Genomic DNA, 16,938 nt, shown 5'->3' with positions numbered 1-16,938 from the left:
AATGGTGAAGTTGTGTGTGGAAAAACATGATGGACCTCAGCTCCATCCAAAATCTTTGAGCTGATCTATAACGGAGACTATGAGCCCGGCCTCTACTCCAACATCAGTATCTGACTTCACAAATTGTCTTTTAGAGAAAATGGGCAAAAATTCCCACAGGAAACCTCCAAAATTTTGTAGAAATCCTTCCCAGAAGAGTAGAAGCTGTTATAGCTGCAAAGTGGGGACTAACGCCATATTAAATGTCTATGGTTTTAGAATGGGAGATCAGAAGGTGTATTCTTGAGGGGACACAATACTTTTGATCATATAATGTATATCTTGGTAGGCAAATGTACAGTATAACTTTGTTTATTGAAATCCACTCAGAGGTCCAGTGGGTGGTCCTAATCAGTACTTGACATTTTTCCCTATGCAAGTATGCATACAGAGTCAGCAGTCAATCATAGATTAGGACCTTCTACTTGACTTAGGCCCCCGTCACACATAGCGACGCACCAGCGATCCCGACAACGCTATGACCTTGTCAGGATTGCTGGTGTGTCGCTACATAATCGCTGGTGAGCTGCCAAACAGGCAGATCTCAGCAGCGATCAGGACCAGCGACGACGCGGGTAAAGCGCTTGCGTCGCTTAGTTACCCGCAGTGTACCTTAGATACCAGCGTGCTGGTGCAGGGAGCTGGTATCCAAGGTAAACACCGGGTTTCTAAGCGCCGCACAGCGCTTAAAAACCCGCTGTTTACCTTGGATACCAGCTCCCAACCCCAGCAAGCTGGTATCTAAGGTACACAGCGGGTAACTAAGTGACGCGCGCTCTTAGTTACCCACGGTTTACCTTGGTTACCAGCTCCAGTTCGCTGATCGCTTGTCTTCCGCCTGCCACACGCAGCGATGCATGCTGGCCAGCGGGAGACCAACGATCAATAAAATGTCCAGGGCTTTCGAGCACGATCAGCGATAACCGGCGGGGGGGGGGGGGGGCGGTCGCTGATATATGTCACACACCAGCGGGTGCGCCTCCGACACAGCTGCCAGCGGGTGCGCCTCCGACACAGCTGCCAGCGGGTGCGCCTCCGACACAGCTGCTATTGGGCGTGCCTCCGACACAGCTGCTACTGGTCGGCTCCGGCAGAGCTGCATCCTGAAGTCCGAAAAAATAAGTACATTTTTACCACGAATAGAACAGTATTCTTGACTGAAAAATACAGAAAGAATCAAGATTTTAAAGAATATAACATAGCACCCTTTAAGGTAATCTATTACACCCAGTAGCAACGTGGTCAACGGTCCTAGCATGAGCTCCCTGAGATCTGCGATAAGTGTGGGTGAAGCGCCATGCGTTATTTTACCCCCCCGCTATCTCTCCCCATATCCCAATAGTATAGGCCAGTATTCCAAAAATCCTTGTTACATAAAATATGAAAGTATTTGCATTTTTAAAAGGATAAGTTCATAAAGCAGATATGACCATGACAATTTATGGGTGGGGGTCTGAAAAGAAAAAAAAAAGAAGAAATAAGCTTCTACCATCTTCTCATCCCTACCATTACCAAATATATATCTAGTATTCATCTAGTACTAGCAAAGCAAAAAGCATCTTGTGGTCACCCCCCCACACATACAGGGCATTAATGTAGAATTTAGTGTCTTCCTAAGCAGAAGTGGCGTCTAGGTCACCGGTAAGGCCACACAAATGCACCTAAATAAAATTTCACACACAGAGGATGAAGATGGATGATCATTTTCACAGTGTCTGTCTTGAGCCAAGATATAAAACCCTGCAGTACAGTAGCAAAGCCATGTGCAGTCTCAAAGCAACTCTGTCCCGTGTTGCCTTACTCTGCAGCGGCAATGAAACTAGCGCAAAGAGGTAACATCCCTAAATGATAGATCACCTTGTCCGCCGCTGCCATGCATATCAACACCATCTCGGACAACCCCAGAACAGATATTATCTGAGGACACCGTAACTTTCACTGAACAAGGCTGCTGTGTCTGAACGGCCCGACCCGGAGATGCCGTCAGGGAGGAACCTGCAAGGTGGGTCTTTGGGTCCAGGTGAGGCTTCAATGGATCCTTGGAAGGAAATCCATTACAATCTGTAGTTATATCACCTGCAACAGAAATAAAAACAGAAAGAAAACACCAAGGTTGCCAACCTTGTAGACTAGCATTTACAAAAATTTACTGACAAAGCACCTTCATCAATGAAAAATACATTAAAAAAAACTAGAATCTAATAAAAGTATAAAATTAAGTTCTCTAGTTTGATTTTTTTTTTTCAACTTAAAAAAAAGGTTAAAAATTTTATTTGTCAATTGTCAGTAAATTTGTTGTTGGTTGGCAATGGTGGTGTGGATACAGCCTAAAAAGCGTTTAAACAACCGCATGCAGGTAGGCGCTATGTATAAAAGAAAACAGCGTAACATACTTGTACCATTTTTTAGTTGCTGGACCAAAGGATTAAGCAGCTTCCCACTTTTTACTTTGTTTTTGCTGATTCTCCGTCGGCGGCCACTTGGTGGCGCTGCATGAAGGAATCCCACATTAGGGGGGAGAGGTTTCCCCAGCCGTACATAAAGGGCTTCTATCTCTTTCTTCTGCTGCACTTGCAATTCAGAGATTTCTTTCATGTGCCTTATGGGAAAAAAAAAAAAAAAAACAGAAAAAAAAAAGAAAAAACTATAAAACATGATAATCAAAGTAACACATCTCTGTAGAATAGCAGGTTGGTAATTGTAAGGGAGATCGTACAGAGAAGACATATGGTTTGAAGATTTACAATTGTATTTGTGATAAGGATTTAATTCAGAAAATTACTGCAATGTCCCAATTGTGAAATACTGCGTTTGAAATACCATTTTAAAGATCTCTGCTTGCTGTCAGTGACATAAATACTTATTTCTATCTCACTGCTGTGATTGCCGCTGTTCTCCTGAATCCGGCGTCGTTCTTTTGTTTCTGCGCCTATCCGTTCACAAGATATGCTTTTGGATTACAGTATGTGAAATCTCTGCTTGTGGTACAACTGGGCATTTCTTCAGAGTCTATTCTGGAGGCGCGCGCTTTCACCCTACATCACAGATGCTGCCATTCTTCCCAACATAAAAATCTAGCCTTGCTTTGGACAAGCGGGAGTGGTCATCACATCTCTGTAGGAGGAGTCTCCTCCATTACCACTCCCAGTTGTTAAAAAGACTAGATTTAAGTACAGCGTGGATGGGGTCATATCTCAGGAAAAGAGAGGCACAGGAATAAAAGAAATACAACAATGGATTTAGGAGAACAGAGCCATTTTCACCAGGTAGAAAAATTCCATATTTTGCCAAGTCACTGAGACTCTTTAAACCTATACTGATTAAGTCCAACTGATGCAGTTGCACCAGTTCTTTTATACCATTTCAGAATATTTGGAATCCTGCTTAACACTCTCTACTTTTTGTGCTACATCGCCCCAGTGCTGAGATATTCATACTTGTTTCTTTTGGAGCGCAGTATGTGAAATCTCTGCTTGTGGAACAACTGGGCATTTCTTCAAAGTCTATTCTGGAGGTGCCCGCTTTCACCCTATGTCACAGATGCTGCCAATCACCAGTCAGCAGCATCTGAAACAGAGACTCCTAGATCAGATGTGATTGACAGCTGTTATGAATGAGCCACCGAAGGAGGAAAAAACAAAAATACAAGCCAAGTCCAGAAAACCGGAGAGGTTGGTAGCTATCGGATTACAGACCCCTGATCCTATCCACAACAACTAACAGTAGCCGTGGGGGGTACCTACGATGCCCTAGACCCCTCGAACACAGCCAGAGAACTAAATAGGCCTAAAGAAAGAAAGGGGAAATCTAAACTGCCCCAGAGCAGACCCCAAAGCAATAGGCAGCCCCCAACATATAATGACGGTGAAGCAAGATGAAAACACTAACACAGATAGAAAGATAGGTTGAGCAAACGATGGGGCCCAAGCTAACTAAAAAGGACAGGAAAGAAAAGCTGCTGTCTGCAATCCGTAAAAAACCCTACCAAAAAATGTCCTAACCGTCTGATAGGAAAAACAGGCCCTGAAGTCGCTAGGACTTCAAAAAGACTATATCAGCACTCAGGTAAATTCTGAAGACAGAGCAAAGAGACAAACTGATCAGAGACAAAAATGGAACTCCGCACACCCCCGACCGGGGATGGCTGAACTCCAAAAAACAAGGTAAACAAAACAAAACTAATAAGTTCAATAGCAGAGCAAAAACTTAGAATCATAGAATCATAGAATGGTAGAGTTGGAAGGGACCTCCTGGGCCATCTGGTCCAACCCCCTGCTCAAAGCAGGATTCGCTAAATCATCCCACTTATCTTTGGGAAGCAGGAATCAGACTGGTCTCCAAAAATCCAGCAGAGAAATCACCAACGACTCAGAAGGGAGTCGGCTGCCTTATATCCAGTCAGAATTTCCTGTTACCCAGTCATCATCTACCAGATCAGGTGTCTGGTAATCAGCCTCACTACCTTCCTTCACCAGAAGAGGGAGTTCATCAGACATCGACGGTGAAAATGAACTCACAACAGACAGCATCTTGGAGGGAGGGGAGAAAGTATCATGCCCCAAACAAAGCTCTGAAAAAATACTTAGTTGAACTATAAGCAGAGATTTCACATACTGCGCTCCAAAACCAACAAATGTAAATATCTCTGCAACGGACTGACACAGGGCAAAAATGGGGAAAATAGCGGTAGAATCAGAGGTCATTTAAATCAAATTTTTAAGCAAGTGATAATACCTCTTTAAGAAAAGTATCAAGTCCAACACAAAAGAAAAAGTAAAAAATTTTGTGGAAAGTGATTTGAACAAAACTTTTATTTTTATGCCAGATTTCTGGTGTACATGTGACGCGCCCCAGAGGCCGTGGGAAACTCTGAGCCGGGCCCATTAACTTCAATGATAAATGTCACAGTGGCAGTGACCCGGTCCGTGGCCCCAGGCGGTCATGTAAAAGGGGTAGAATTGGATGAGGATAAAGTTTATGTAGTGATTCGTGATGCCAGTTGGAATGTTCGACTGTAGTATAGCCGGCACTGCAGATGATCCCTGGGGAGTAGATGGTGAGATAGTGTGGAGCGGAGGATGTAGCAGAGCCGGGTAAGAGGCGCAGGAAGAAAGTGGAGGACACAATGGCATGTAGTTCAATGGGCTTTACTCACAGTCTGTCTGCAGTACAGGTGCCCGCTTCAGTTCTGCGTTCTACAGGTGAGGGGTCCAGCCAACTTCCAGATAAGATGAAGGGCACCTTTCTAGCCTTCCCTGTCAGTGTGTTCCTTTCCTGGCCGTCTCCAAACAATACGCAGGCTTAAACTCCTTCTTCCACTCCAGCGCTTCAAAATTATCGTTCTGGGCCAGCAGCTGCGAATCCTGTTCAGACAACACCTCACCGTTTCTGTGATTCTATATAGCTGCCTTTCCAGTCGGACTAACTGTGGAAGGGGCGATGGTCCATAAAGTAACCAAAGCTGTCGGCTTGCTAGTGGCACCCAAAGGAATGCGATCTAGGCTAGGGGCCGTTCCCTTTGCGACCAGTCCGGTACCTTCCTCCACCTGACGGCGGTCAGCGTGGAACGAGACCCACGGGATAACTTTCCAACCGTGTCTCTGGAAGAACCAATCTTCCCTATGAAGAATCGGCTGTTTTAGTCCAAACGTCTGGCAACTCCTCATCCAAGTCAGGAGCTGCTCCAGACACGTCCTTCACCTTCCCTCCCTCTGAGGGGACTCAACCTACTTCAGCCTAGATTCTCCCTCCTAAACTACGCTGCGCCCACCTCCCAGCACTCTTCGTGTTCCAAGCAGGGAGCCATAAAGGGTGCTCTGCTACACTATTGGTGTGTGTGGGTGTTGGAGTCTGGTTGGATGCACCCACCTTACCTGGTTGTGGGATACCACACCTCTAGGTGAGGTGCAGTACCTCTGTGGTGACTGGACCCTCAGGGGTGCCACACATGCTTCTCAGTGAGACAGCTGAACTGAATGTAGCTGTGTACATTTTTTTGCCCAACAGTTAAAGGGGTGGTTTGGTCTTGGTGTACAAGTCCACCGTCACTGCAGAGACTGAAGTCTTCAAAGCGGGTGCACGGCTGGCTCTGCGGATTCTCCGATGTCAGCCCCGAGAGCGGGCGATCATGTGACAGCAAGTATGCAATTTGCATACTTCATGCCACATTCCGACTAGACGTGTCTTGTCTCATTCAATTCACTTGCATTGAGTAAGGCCAGACAATTCTAGTCAGAATTGACCTCAAGTATAGAAATTTCATATTTATGGCCACATTCTGACTAGACATGGGTGGCCTCGCTCAATTCACTTGCATTGAGCAAGGCCAGACAAATCTAGTTGGAATGCGACCGCAAGTATGCAATTTGCACACTTCCAGCCACAATCCAACTAGACGTGTATGGTCTCATATAATTAACTTGCATTGAGCGAGGTCGGACACCTCTAGTCGGGATGTGCCGCAAGTATGCAATTTGCATACTTCTGACCACATTCCGATCAGACATGTCTGGTTTCAGTCAATTCACTTGCATTGAGCGAGGCCGAACATGTCTAGTCAGAATGTGACAGCAAGTATGCAAATTGCATACTTCCGGCCACACTCAGACTGTCTGTGTCCGACCTTGCTCAATTCGCTAGCACTGGGCGAAGCCACGCACATCTAGTTAGCATGTGACCACATGTATGCATTGGTACTGGAAAATTCTGTACAAAAAAAAGCACCAAAAACGAATCGCACAATATTGATTACACAAAAATGAACTCCATGATGGTGTAAACACAACCCATTTACAGCAGCAGAAAAACTGAACAAATTACCAAAGGATGACATAATCATAATGCGAGCACACAATACATCATGTGTTCATCTCATATTATTAGTTCCAGGATAGGAAGCTGGTAAAGGATGAAGTCGGCCGTGTTCGTCATTGATGTAAATGCAATGTGAAAGTCATAAATAAAGTCAGGGGGCCAAGATTATGACTTGCTAAATGGCTCTCAATTCATTAAGCTAAATTGAGAAGAACTGGGGGAATATTTTGTAAGACATTTATGACCCAGATCAATAGAGTTTGTGATGCAATCAAATGCAATGAGGCACATTATGATATCCCCCATAGCACCCTACAAGAAAACAGCAATCAATAAGGAAATCCTAGAAAGGTTTCATTTTGTGAGTCATAGAAAACACCACTGTCTTAATTCACACAGTAAAGGAGTTTTACCAAAATTTGCAAAATATTCCCCCCCCTTTTTATCTACGACCATCCCCAAGAACAAGATTGTGGAAAGCAAGTCTTGGAATGGATGTGAACATTATCTACACAACCTATAATATTAATGGACGCCATGTAATGCATCATTTCACCACTGGTGGCGCTGACGATTCATTTTTAAATGTATTTTCTAGTTTCTCCACGGGCGACTGATATCGTTAGGGAATCCTTATCAAAACTTGTTCTTTCCAAATACCAAATAAAAAAAACACAAAATGAAATGTACTAATAAAGTTAACGCAATCCTGGTTATTTTAGATTAATTTACTGACAAACAAGGACATATACATTTTGTAAAGGGAGATTTGAAAATAAAGGAAACTCAAATCCTTTAAATCTTCAAAGCAAAAATACCACTAAAAAGAAAACTAAAAAAAAAGTCTCATTCACTGTCATTTAAGGAGAATTCTGAAAATTGCTTCATAATGACAAACGCAGGCGGAAGAGACGCTCTGAGTCATATCCCATTATCCAACATTGTCAAGGACTTCGAAACTTTTGCGAAGTGTCTATGTTCTAAACAAAAATAAAATAAAACTATTGCATAGTCAGACTATATAAAAGCATTTACAAGAGAGGAGTCCATCTACTTTTGGGTACCATGGAACGCTTAAGTTTATAACAAGGGGGGGGTCTAATGAACACTGATAAAAAGAATTTGGCGCAACCGCTAGGAACAAGGATGGGAAAATGGAGAATTGGAAGACTTAACCAAGACCAAAAAGTAATAAAACAATGCACATAAAGCAAAGAATACTTAGGGTATGGTCAGACTTAGGGCTCATTCATTCGTCCATTTTTCGTGGCTAGTACAAGTATCTTTTATAGTCTATGACCCCATTTATGTGCCATATAGTTGAGGACCAAGTGATCCTCATCAAATCACAGAGATCTGTTTGATTTTTATCAGAGTCATAGATTAAACACCACTAGTCTATGGGTCTGTAAAAAAAAATAAATAAATTGAACTTTACTCCGACAGAGGAGATGTAAAAAGCTTGAGAAACTACAATTTTTAAATTTTTTGCATATGAGAAAAACTGGTGAAATTTCAAGGGTAAAAACTGATTCATTGATCAAATACTGATGAAAATCTGATTCAACATGCTAATTAAAATTGGCCCATATTTCTGCGTAGAAGAAAAATCACTCATGTCTGAATAAAGCCTTAGGCTGGTTTCGTGTGTCCAGTTTCCAAAAGTCCACTTTGGGACTGTGATGAATGGACTGGTCATGTGTCTCCTGACTCAAGCTCAAAAGCCCCATAGGCTTTTATGAGACTGTTGAATTTGAGGCAGGAGATACATGGCCGGTCTGGATATCACAGTCTGTACACGGACCATGAAAGTCAGTTGGGCAAAACCAGAATTACACTGCGCTATTCTTTACTATCCAAAGTTGGCAATGAACAGCCGATACATCCAGCCACAACTTAATGAGCATGGTGATCTCCTATTTGACCACCAATATGAAAGGATCAGGCATGTTGGATTTCCACATGTCCAACAGTCCTTTGTTGCCAGATATCTTATTGACATTAACCATGTACACTTGTCCGACCCAAGTATGGAGGTTTGTGAGGGAGTCCGAAGCATGTATAGCCATCTAATCTGTATGACCGCAGGTTTACGTCAAGCAATCAGGCAAAAAAGTCAGGCTCCCGGTTGCCAATCCCGCAGAGTGCCCAAGAAAGAAGTCAGGTAGACTTCTATGCATCTAGAAACTAGTTCCTAAAAGAATGCATTCAAACGAGCAATCCCTACAAATCTCTAAGATTGTCTCTAAGGAGAAAACCAAAAATGATGCAAAGGAATTCTAGATCAACTGACTTGAAGGTAAACCGCATTTCATCTAGCAATTGTGATACCTACTTTTCTCTGAGGCTTTGTAGTTCCTTCTTCATGTCGGCATCTTCAAATTCAGAATCATTATCGCTGCTCATATAGGAAGACTGCGAATGAAAAGACGTTACATTTATTGAGGGGATTTTCATGGCCTGACCATTGGGAGGATCTGGACTTTGCATACTGGCCTTTCGATGCAAAAAAGCAGCAGCTTTCTTCATGAAGTCATTAGTGACCCCCTTGCTTGGGGTTGAGGGGGTATCTTTGGGTTTTGGTGGAAGGATTTCATCCCCTGAATCACTAGACACATGTCCACAGAACAGAGAGTTTATAGGTGAGGAGGTGTGAGCACGTGGTACTGAGGTCCTGACTGGTTGTGATGGAACCTGATCCAGATAAACATCTGGTGGCGCAGAAAATCTCATGTAACTTGGAGAAGTCATGGTCACATCATCTTCTGTACTCATCACAAAAAACCTTCCAATAGTTTTAGACTTGTCAGCATGGTGTGATCTCCTTTTGGGAGATTTATCTATGGCACTTTCATCTTTTGATTTTTGATCTCCGGAGTCACGTCTTCGTGCTTGACCCTATCAAACGAAACAAAGAAGAGACCAAAGTGATTTGTTGAAAGTATTTCAGAAATAATGAAAGTTGACATAGAATGCAACAAAAACTGAGGTTGAAACATTAGTTGTACATGCAGGCAGCTTTCCTTACACCCATCATTTGTTCAGTTTAGTGCCCTGTTCTACAGACGAGGCGCCATGCTCAGTCTTCAACGGCACCTCAATATTTTCACGTGTAAGCGCAGCTCTTTGCTGTGGAGGATTATGGAATCCAATAAAAAAAGGACAAATACATAGAACTGACTTTAATAGATACCATCCTATTCTTTACTGTAGGGAAACTCAAAATAAGTGGAAAAGTTGCCAAACCTCTAAACAAGATCCTGCACAGGACACCATGTGCCATCAGTAGATGCTCAATACAGAAAGGGCCTTTATGCTCTTAGAGCACCCATTAGTATTGTGAGAAAAGAGGGAGACAAGCGCATTATAGGGTCTTATCCCACAAATAAAGTAAGCGGTTTGACAAAAAACTGCTCACCTGGTAGTAGGTATTCAAAGCATGTATAGATAAGGGCTGCTGCAGATCCACAAGTCGGTCACCGACAATCTGAAAGAGAGCTCTGCAAAGGAATACGTGGATTTCGTCTGCGCTGCCCAAATGATGAAATTCCAGAAGGTTAATAAGGTTTGACAGTGGTTTATTCTACGCGTTTCAAGGTTTTTTGCAACCTCTTCTTCAGGAAATACCACCAACCTTGAAACGCGTAGAATAAACCACTGTCAAACCTTATTAACCTTCTGGAATTTCATCATTTGGGCAGCGCGGACGAAATCCACGTATTCCTTTGCAGAGCTCTCTTAGAGCACCCATGGAAGAGCGGTAAAGTTGGGTTATCTAGATTGAGGCAATAACAGTGACATGAGTGGATACGGGCAGTTTTCTTAAGAGTGCAAACTCTTCATCCCAAAAATTGGTTGCCCAAGTCTTCGCTTTAACACTCATCCTATGCTGACAAAGACAGGGGGTAAATATATAATCGGAATTTTTAACTACCGTAATTAAAATAATTATACTTTTTTTTTTTCATTTATTTTCTGCACGAGATTATGAAAGTGGCCGTTTTTCCTGAGCCGCTATTAACCACATTTAGAGAGGTGCTTTACAGCAGCCCCATGGACCACAGGAAGTAATAAAACGTATGAAGGTGTAAAGTTGAATCCATCTTGAATAGAATAAAATTCCAAACCTTAAATCAAGATTGTTTAAAATAATCATAAGGACATCAGAAAAATGTACCAAAGATCAGCATACAAACACCTACGCATTGCTGGTGCATATAGCACACCCTTAGCCATGGTGAACAATGATTAAGAGTGCTATACACACTAAAAATCTGTAAATGAACCGTGACTAAAGGTGCTATATGCACCAGAAATGCATAAGTGAGCCATGACTAAAGATGCTATATTGAACCAGAAATGTATAGGTGTTATATGTTGATCTTTGGTACATTTCTCTGATGTCATCAACTCTTAAATGCAATTGATTAAAGTTTGGAATTTTACTCCGTTCAAGCTGGATCCTACTTTACACCCTGATATGCTTGATGTCCATGGCAGTGGTTATGTGCCGGGCTCTGGAGGAGTCCTTGCTGCATTGGTGAGCTGGATTCCTTCTTTTTGATTGTCATAGGTAGCAATACACTAGTGCTCACTGTGACTTCTAAGAGGGATTTTTCACAGTGGGTGCAATTTTTCTATCATTCCTCAGTGATCTGGGCAGAGAAGGAGGAAGGAGCAGAGCTGTGATCAACACCTAGGGTGGCTCCTTTAGCGTCTAGATGTACTGTATCCTAGTATATCTAAATATTATTCTGATCTACTAATTTCCTCCTGAACCATGATCCCGGTGCTGACACAACACAGATGTCCGACATCGCCGCAACGCTTAGCAATCACACAAGGGACGTTTAATTGCAGCTAAGTGAATCCGAGGTTTATTTCCAAAGAATGACCGTTCTCCGAGTAAAACCCCTAAAATTACCCAGTTTGTTAATCTAAATGATACCAAATGCAAGTACTGAAGTGATCCCGATGTAGGACGTCGTTTGCTTAGGATGCATTTGGAGAAGACACGTTTTTAATGAAAGTCTGTCATCCGTTTGATTAGAAATGCGCCTCACATTATTATGAGCCGATATATTATCTGCCTGGATCCAAAGCGGTGAAGCTAAATTGCTTTCTAATCCTGTCGTCATGAGGAGCTGAACTACAAACCCATTCAAGAAGGTGTAATCTATTGCAGCACTATGTCCTTCAGCACTGCGCTTTCTGCAAAAATGGATCTCCGAGGAATTCTGCACGATAATGAAAACAATATGTCCTGACCTCATTGCTTTCAGCGTGGGCCTGCAGAATACAATTTCATTTCTAATATCCGATATGACGAAAAAAAAGGCTTATATTCTGGTATACAAAACTGGAAGCGGTCATTGTTAAGGGCTATATGGACATGTCGAAGCCATTAAAATAAGTATTTTTTAGTTTGAAGTTCTTTATTGCCATTGCTACCATTACCAGTAATCCATCAGGGCAGTGTAGGGGGAATCGCTTCACCACAGATGTCATGAGAAGAATATGCAGTATGTTTATACCAGTATGTATTGAAATAGAGCAAACAAAAATCACATAATCCAGGCTGCGGTAAATGGCAAGGATGGTTTGAAGCATTATAATATATTCTCCAACATTACAATTTATCCTATACTCTCAATGTGCCTCCAACTACATCCACTGTCTATAGGAATGTCAGAGATCGCCAGTCCTACAGACGGCTAATGGAGCTGAAGTGCGAAAGGGTATTTTTGGGGATAATTTGGGGTTTGAGGGGGGGTGGAGGTCATAGTGGTCAGGCTCCGATCAAACAGCAAACCTTTAAAGAGGTTGTCCAGGACTTTACCATTGATTGCGTATCCTTATGATTGGTCATCAATGTCTGATTGATGGTGGTGAGACTCCCGGCACTCCAGCCAATCTGCTTTTACTGGTGTCTGTATAGTGGTCGTTATTGCACATCCGCTACCTATTCAAATCAATAGGGGAAAATGTACAGGACCTGGCCACTATTCCATCAACAGAGCTGTGCTGTTCGGCTCCACAACTGAGCTACTGCGTCATCCCCCAACACCAGGAAGAGCTGATCCGCAGGGGTACTGGGAGTCACACCCCATCTGATCAGATATTAATGACCTATCCTAAGGATAAGCCATTAGTGTTATGGTCGAAGACGACCACTTTAACCGAATTGCAGTGAGGAATTTGATTTCCCGTACAATGGCATTTGGCAACAGAAATATCAGTTGCGATTACATGACCCCAAAAATTAACAAACCCTTTTAAAAACCAGTATCAGATCCAAACGGCAAGAGAGTTTCTCTTTCTTGCCTACTGGACATGACCAATGTTCTGAAACAAAAAAATAAAAATGTCTCATACAATGCATTGCAACTGTAATTGATCAAATGTGTATGACCGGAATAAGGCAATGTGGCCTGACCTGGGTCTAAGGGGAATTATTTATTTTCAGGTGCCTTTGAGTCCAGAGTGCTGGACATATAGCAAACGTGAAAACTGTTTTCCATTACAAACGTGTGGCTTTTGAAGGTTTCAAAGGTAAGGGAATGTCCGGCCAGTTGGGGTAGAGTGTTTCAGAATTTTAGGGATACACTAGGGAAATCTTGGAGATTTTTGCTTAAGGAGGAGACAAGAAGAGAGAAAAGTGGAGGCCCAGAGATTTCATGTGGGGAGCTAGTGGGAGATTAGGTCGGAGATACAGCTCTGGCAAAAATTAAGAGACCACTGCATAGTTTTATAAAAATCAGCTTCTCTGCAAGCTGGAAGCCATTCCATTCCAGTGTCAGTTGAATTCCAACCAGAGTACACCTCATTCTACTTAATGTGCTTCTGATTAGGTGATCGCCTGAACCAAATCTTATTTAACGAAGGAAAGTATAAAAAACTCTGCTGTGGTGTTCACAATCCTCTTGCAATAGGACAAGCTGGATGGCAAAACAAGTGCTAGTAATATCTCAAAAGTAATAGGAATGAAAAAATAACTTTTAACCATGCCAAAGGAGTTGAAAAGAAAAGTCTTAAGTGAGGAGAAGGGCTCAATTCTGGCTTTACTTTACTAAAAGAGGGATACAGTGAGCGTCATGTTGCCTCCATCTTTAAAATTTCTAAGATGGCAGTCCATTACAACAAGGTCAAGCAGCAGAATTAGGGACAACAAAGCTACAGAGGGTGAAAACTACTCTTCACTGACCAGGATGACCGTCATCTTATTCGAATGTCACTCAGCAATTGCAGGATGACATCAAGTGACCTACAAGAGGAATGGCAAATGGCAGCTGGGGTGAAGTGCACGGCAAGAACAGTTCGTAACAGGCTACTACAGGCAGGGATCAAGTCATGTAAAGGTAGAAAAGAAGCCTTTCACCAATGAGAAGCAAAGGAGAGCCAGGCTGAAGTTTGCCAAAGACCATACGGATTAGACCATAGAGGACTGGAGTAAGGTAATCTCCTCTGATGAGTCTAATGTGGCGCCCCTAGGAGTACGGTCGTCACAGTGGCATTACCTTCCTCCTAGGGAGGGTGATGTCATGCTTGGAAGCAATGAAGGATCTCTCTGTCAGGTAAATCTAGCACCCAGCACAGTTCCCACTCCAGGCCAGCAGAGGGAGCTCTGAACCAAACTGGGGGAGGAGCTGCTCTCTGGGGCCAGGAAGGGGAAGTTAGTTCAGTTCTGAAAAGAGCTGGATGATTGAGCAGAGTTCAGGCTCACTTCTAGCTGTAGCGCATGGTCCGGAGTCCGGTATCCGAGGTTGTATGGATGCTGATGGTCCTGCAGCAGAAACCAGAGGAACGAGAAGCTGTAAATGGTCTGTTCCCAACTAAGACTCGGAGGCACAGCAGCAGCTTGTGTGAGCCAGAAAGAGGAGACTACAGCTGCCTGCCATACGATGGGAGTTCTAAAAGAGAGCAAGCAAGAGGAACTTCAGTGTACCTCGGTACTGCAAGTGCCTCAGATAAGCACTAGAAAGGAGACTACACAACCCATCTGCATAGAGAGATTCCTAAGTTGCTTTCAGGCTGATCAGCTCCAGTTCCATCTGTAATCTGGATCTTGGACTGCACTTACAAAGCACAGTAAAGGTAAATGAAACTGCACCCTGTTGTGTCATTGCCTTCTTCCTGCAACCACTTCAGCACTGCTACATCTCTGTGCCTAACACTGCACCCTCTTCCTCAACACCTATTACTACTGCCCTGGGACTACAGCTCTACCTGTGGGGAGCTCTTACATCTTGCTGCCTTCTACCATCTGTCCTAGAGGATCTGCCTGCAGCGTTGGCTTAACCCCTTCATTGCCGAGCACCACAGGTGGCGTCACGTATCATCCACCTATAAACTTAATTCAGCCACGTTTCACCCTTTTTGCATGGACACCCAGGGCCACGGACCGGGTCACCGCCACCGTGACACATCCCTCTAAGACACCGGCCCGGTACCGAGTAACCCCACTGCCCTGGCGGGCGATCCACTTATTTTCAGCTTTGACCAACACCTGGTCGTCTAATGGTTAGGCGGAGACCTGGAGAGACGTACAAGGCACAGTGTCTTGCACCCACTGTGAAATTTGGTGGAGGATCGGTGATGATCTGGGGATGCTTCAGCAAGGCTGAAGTTGGGCAGGTTAATCTTTGCGAAAGACATATGAATCATGCCGCATACTAGGTTTTCCCTGGAAAAACAGTTGATTCCTTCTGCTCAGGCAATGTTCCCCAACTCTGAGGACTGTTTTTTTTCCAGCAGGACAACGCACCATGCCACACAGCTAGGTCAATCAATGTGTGGATGAAGGACTACCACATCAATTCCCTGTCATGGCCAGCCCAATCTCCAGACCTGAACCCCATTGAAAACCTCTGGAATGTAATCAAGAGGAAGATGGATAGTCAGAAGCCATCAAATAAAGAACTGCTTACATTTTTGAACCAGGAGTGGCATAAGGTCACCCCAAAGCAGTGTGAAAGACTGGTGGAAAGCATGCCAAGACGCATGAAAGCTGGGATTAACAATCATGGTTATTCCACAAAATATTGATTTCTGAACTCTTCCCGAGTTAAAACATTAGTATTGTTGTTTCTAAATGATTATGATCTTGTTTTCTTAGCATTATTTGAGGTCTGCAAGCACTGCATTTTTTTTGTTATTTTGACCATTTCTCATTTTCTGAAAATAAATACAGAATTTAGTGCTTGGAAATTCGAAGACATTGTCAGTAGTTTAGGCTGGGTTAACACTGCATTGTGGGCAATGCGATGACGGCATCCGTTACATAGCGGCACTAACGCGTTAACGCACCCATTGCCCACAATAACAGTAGCGCATCTTAACGCATGCCAAAATCGGCATGCATTAGCGATGATGCGTTACTTCAAGACGCACCCTCGAACGCGGTCTACAGCGTTCAAGGGTGCGTCGGGTCTAGCACACAATGAACGGACGTGTTCACTGTGCATAGACCTGTATGGACTAACGCATGGTAGCGCATGGTAAACTGCTACCATGCGTTTATAGCGCTAACGTATGCGCTATAGTCACAAATTATGTAAAAAATGACATGTGTGCTAGAGCATCCGCTTAACGGATCCATTAAACGGATGCCCATAATGCAATGTGAACCTAGCCTTATAGAATAAAAGAGCAATTTACATTTTACTCAAAAATATACCTAAAGAGAAAAATCAGACAAACTGAAAATTTTGCTGTGGATATACGGTATGAACAGACATAAGTCATTTTTTAGTAAATGAAACTGAATTCACTGTGCAAAGGGTGGACAGTAGAGTTGGGTGAATTTTTCAAAATTCGGTATCGATTACGATCGGCAGCAAATTTTGTTATTGCAATATTCGCCGAATTCTTTGGATTAAAGTTCTTGGACTTAAGTTTGCTGCCAGACAAATTATCAGATCCAAATCGGGTAGATGAATTAACCTTTTAATTCCCAACGCGTTTCGAAGTTCACAATACTTCTTCCTCAGGGAAGGAAGAAGTATTGTGAACTTCGAAACGCGTTGGGAATTAAAAGGTTAATTCATCTACCCGATTTGGATCTGATAATTTGTCTGGCAGCGAACT

At 43.2% G+C, this 16,938-nt stretch overlaps 1 protein-coding gene across 12 annotated transcripts in view; it reads right to left on the bottom strand.

The window, feature by feature from the left end:
- Positions 1 to 16,938, bottom strand: part of WNK2 (WNK lysine deficient protein kinase 2) — a 252,051-nt gene that overhangs the window by 34,183 nt on the left and 200,930 nt on the right. For 10 of the 12 annotated variants that reach the window (XM_073574203.1, XM_073574200.1, XM_073574202.1 and 7 more), the window contains 3 exons: positions 9,188 to 9,750; positions 2,433 to 2,638; positions 1,897 to 2,115 (listed from right to left, as the gene is read on the bottom strand). In XM_073574203.1, the coding sequence (XP_073430304.1) occupies positions 1,897 to 2,115; positions 2,433 to 2,638; positions 9,188 to 9,750 (988 nt within the window). The remainder of the gene's footprint in view (positions 1 to 1,896; positions 2,116 to 2,432; positions 2,639 to 9,187; positions 9,751 to 16,938) is intronic. The other 2 variants (XM_073574206.1, XM_073574204.1) reach the window with 2 other exon arrangements.

This window comes from Dendrobates tinctorius, unplaced genomic scaffold, assembly GCF_039654945.1.
Source record: "Dendrobates tinctorius isolate UK_male_01 unplaced genomic scaffold, ASM3965494v1 ptg000038l, whole genome shotgun sequence".
NCBI classification, from domain to species: domain Eukaryota; kingdom Metazoa; phylum Chordata; class Amphibia; order Anura; family Dendrobatidae; genus Dendrobates; species Dendrobates tinctorius.
This window is presented reverse-complemented; position numbering and strand designations above follow the sequence as displayed.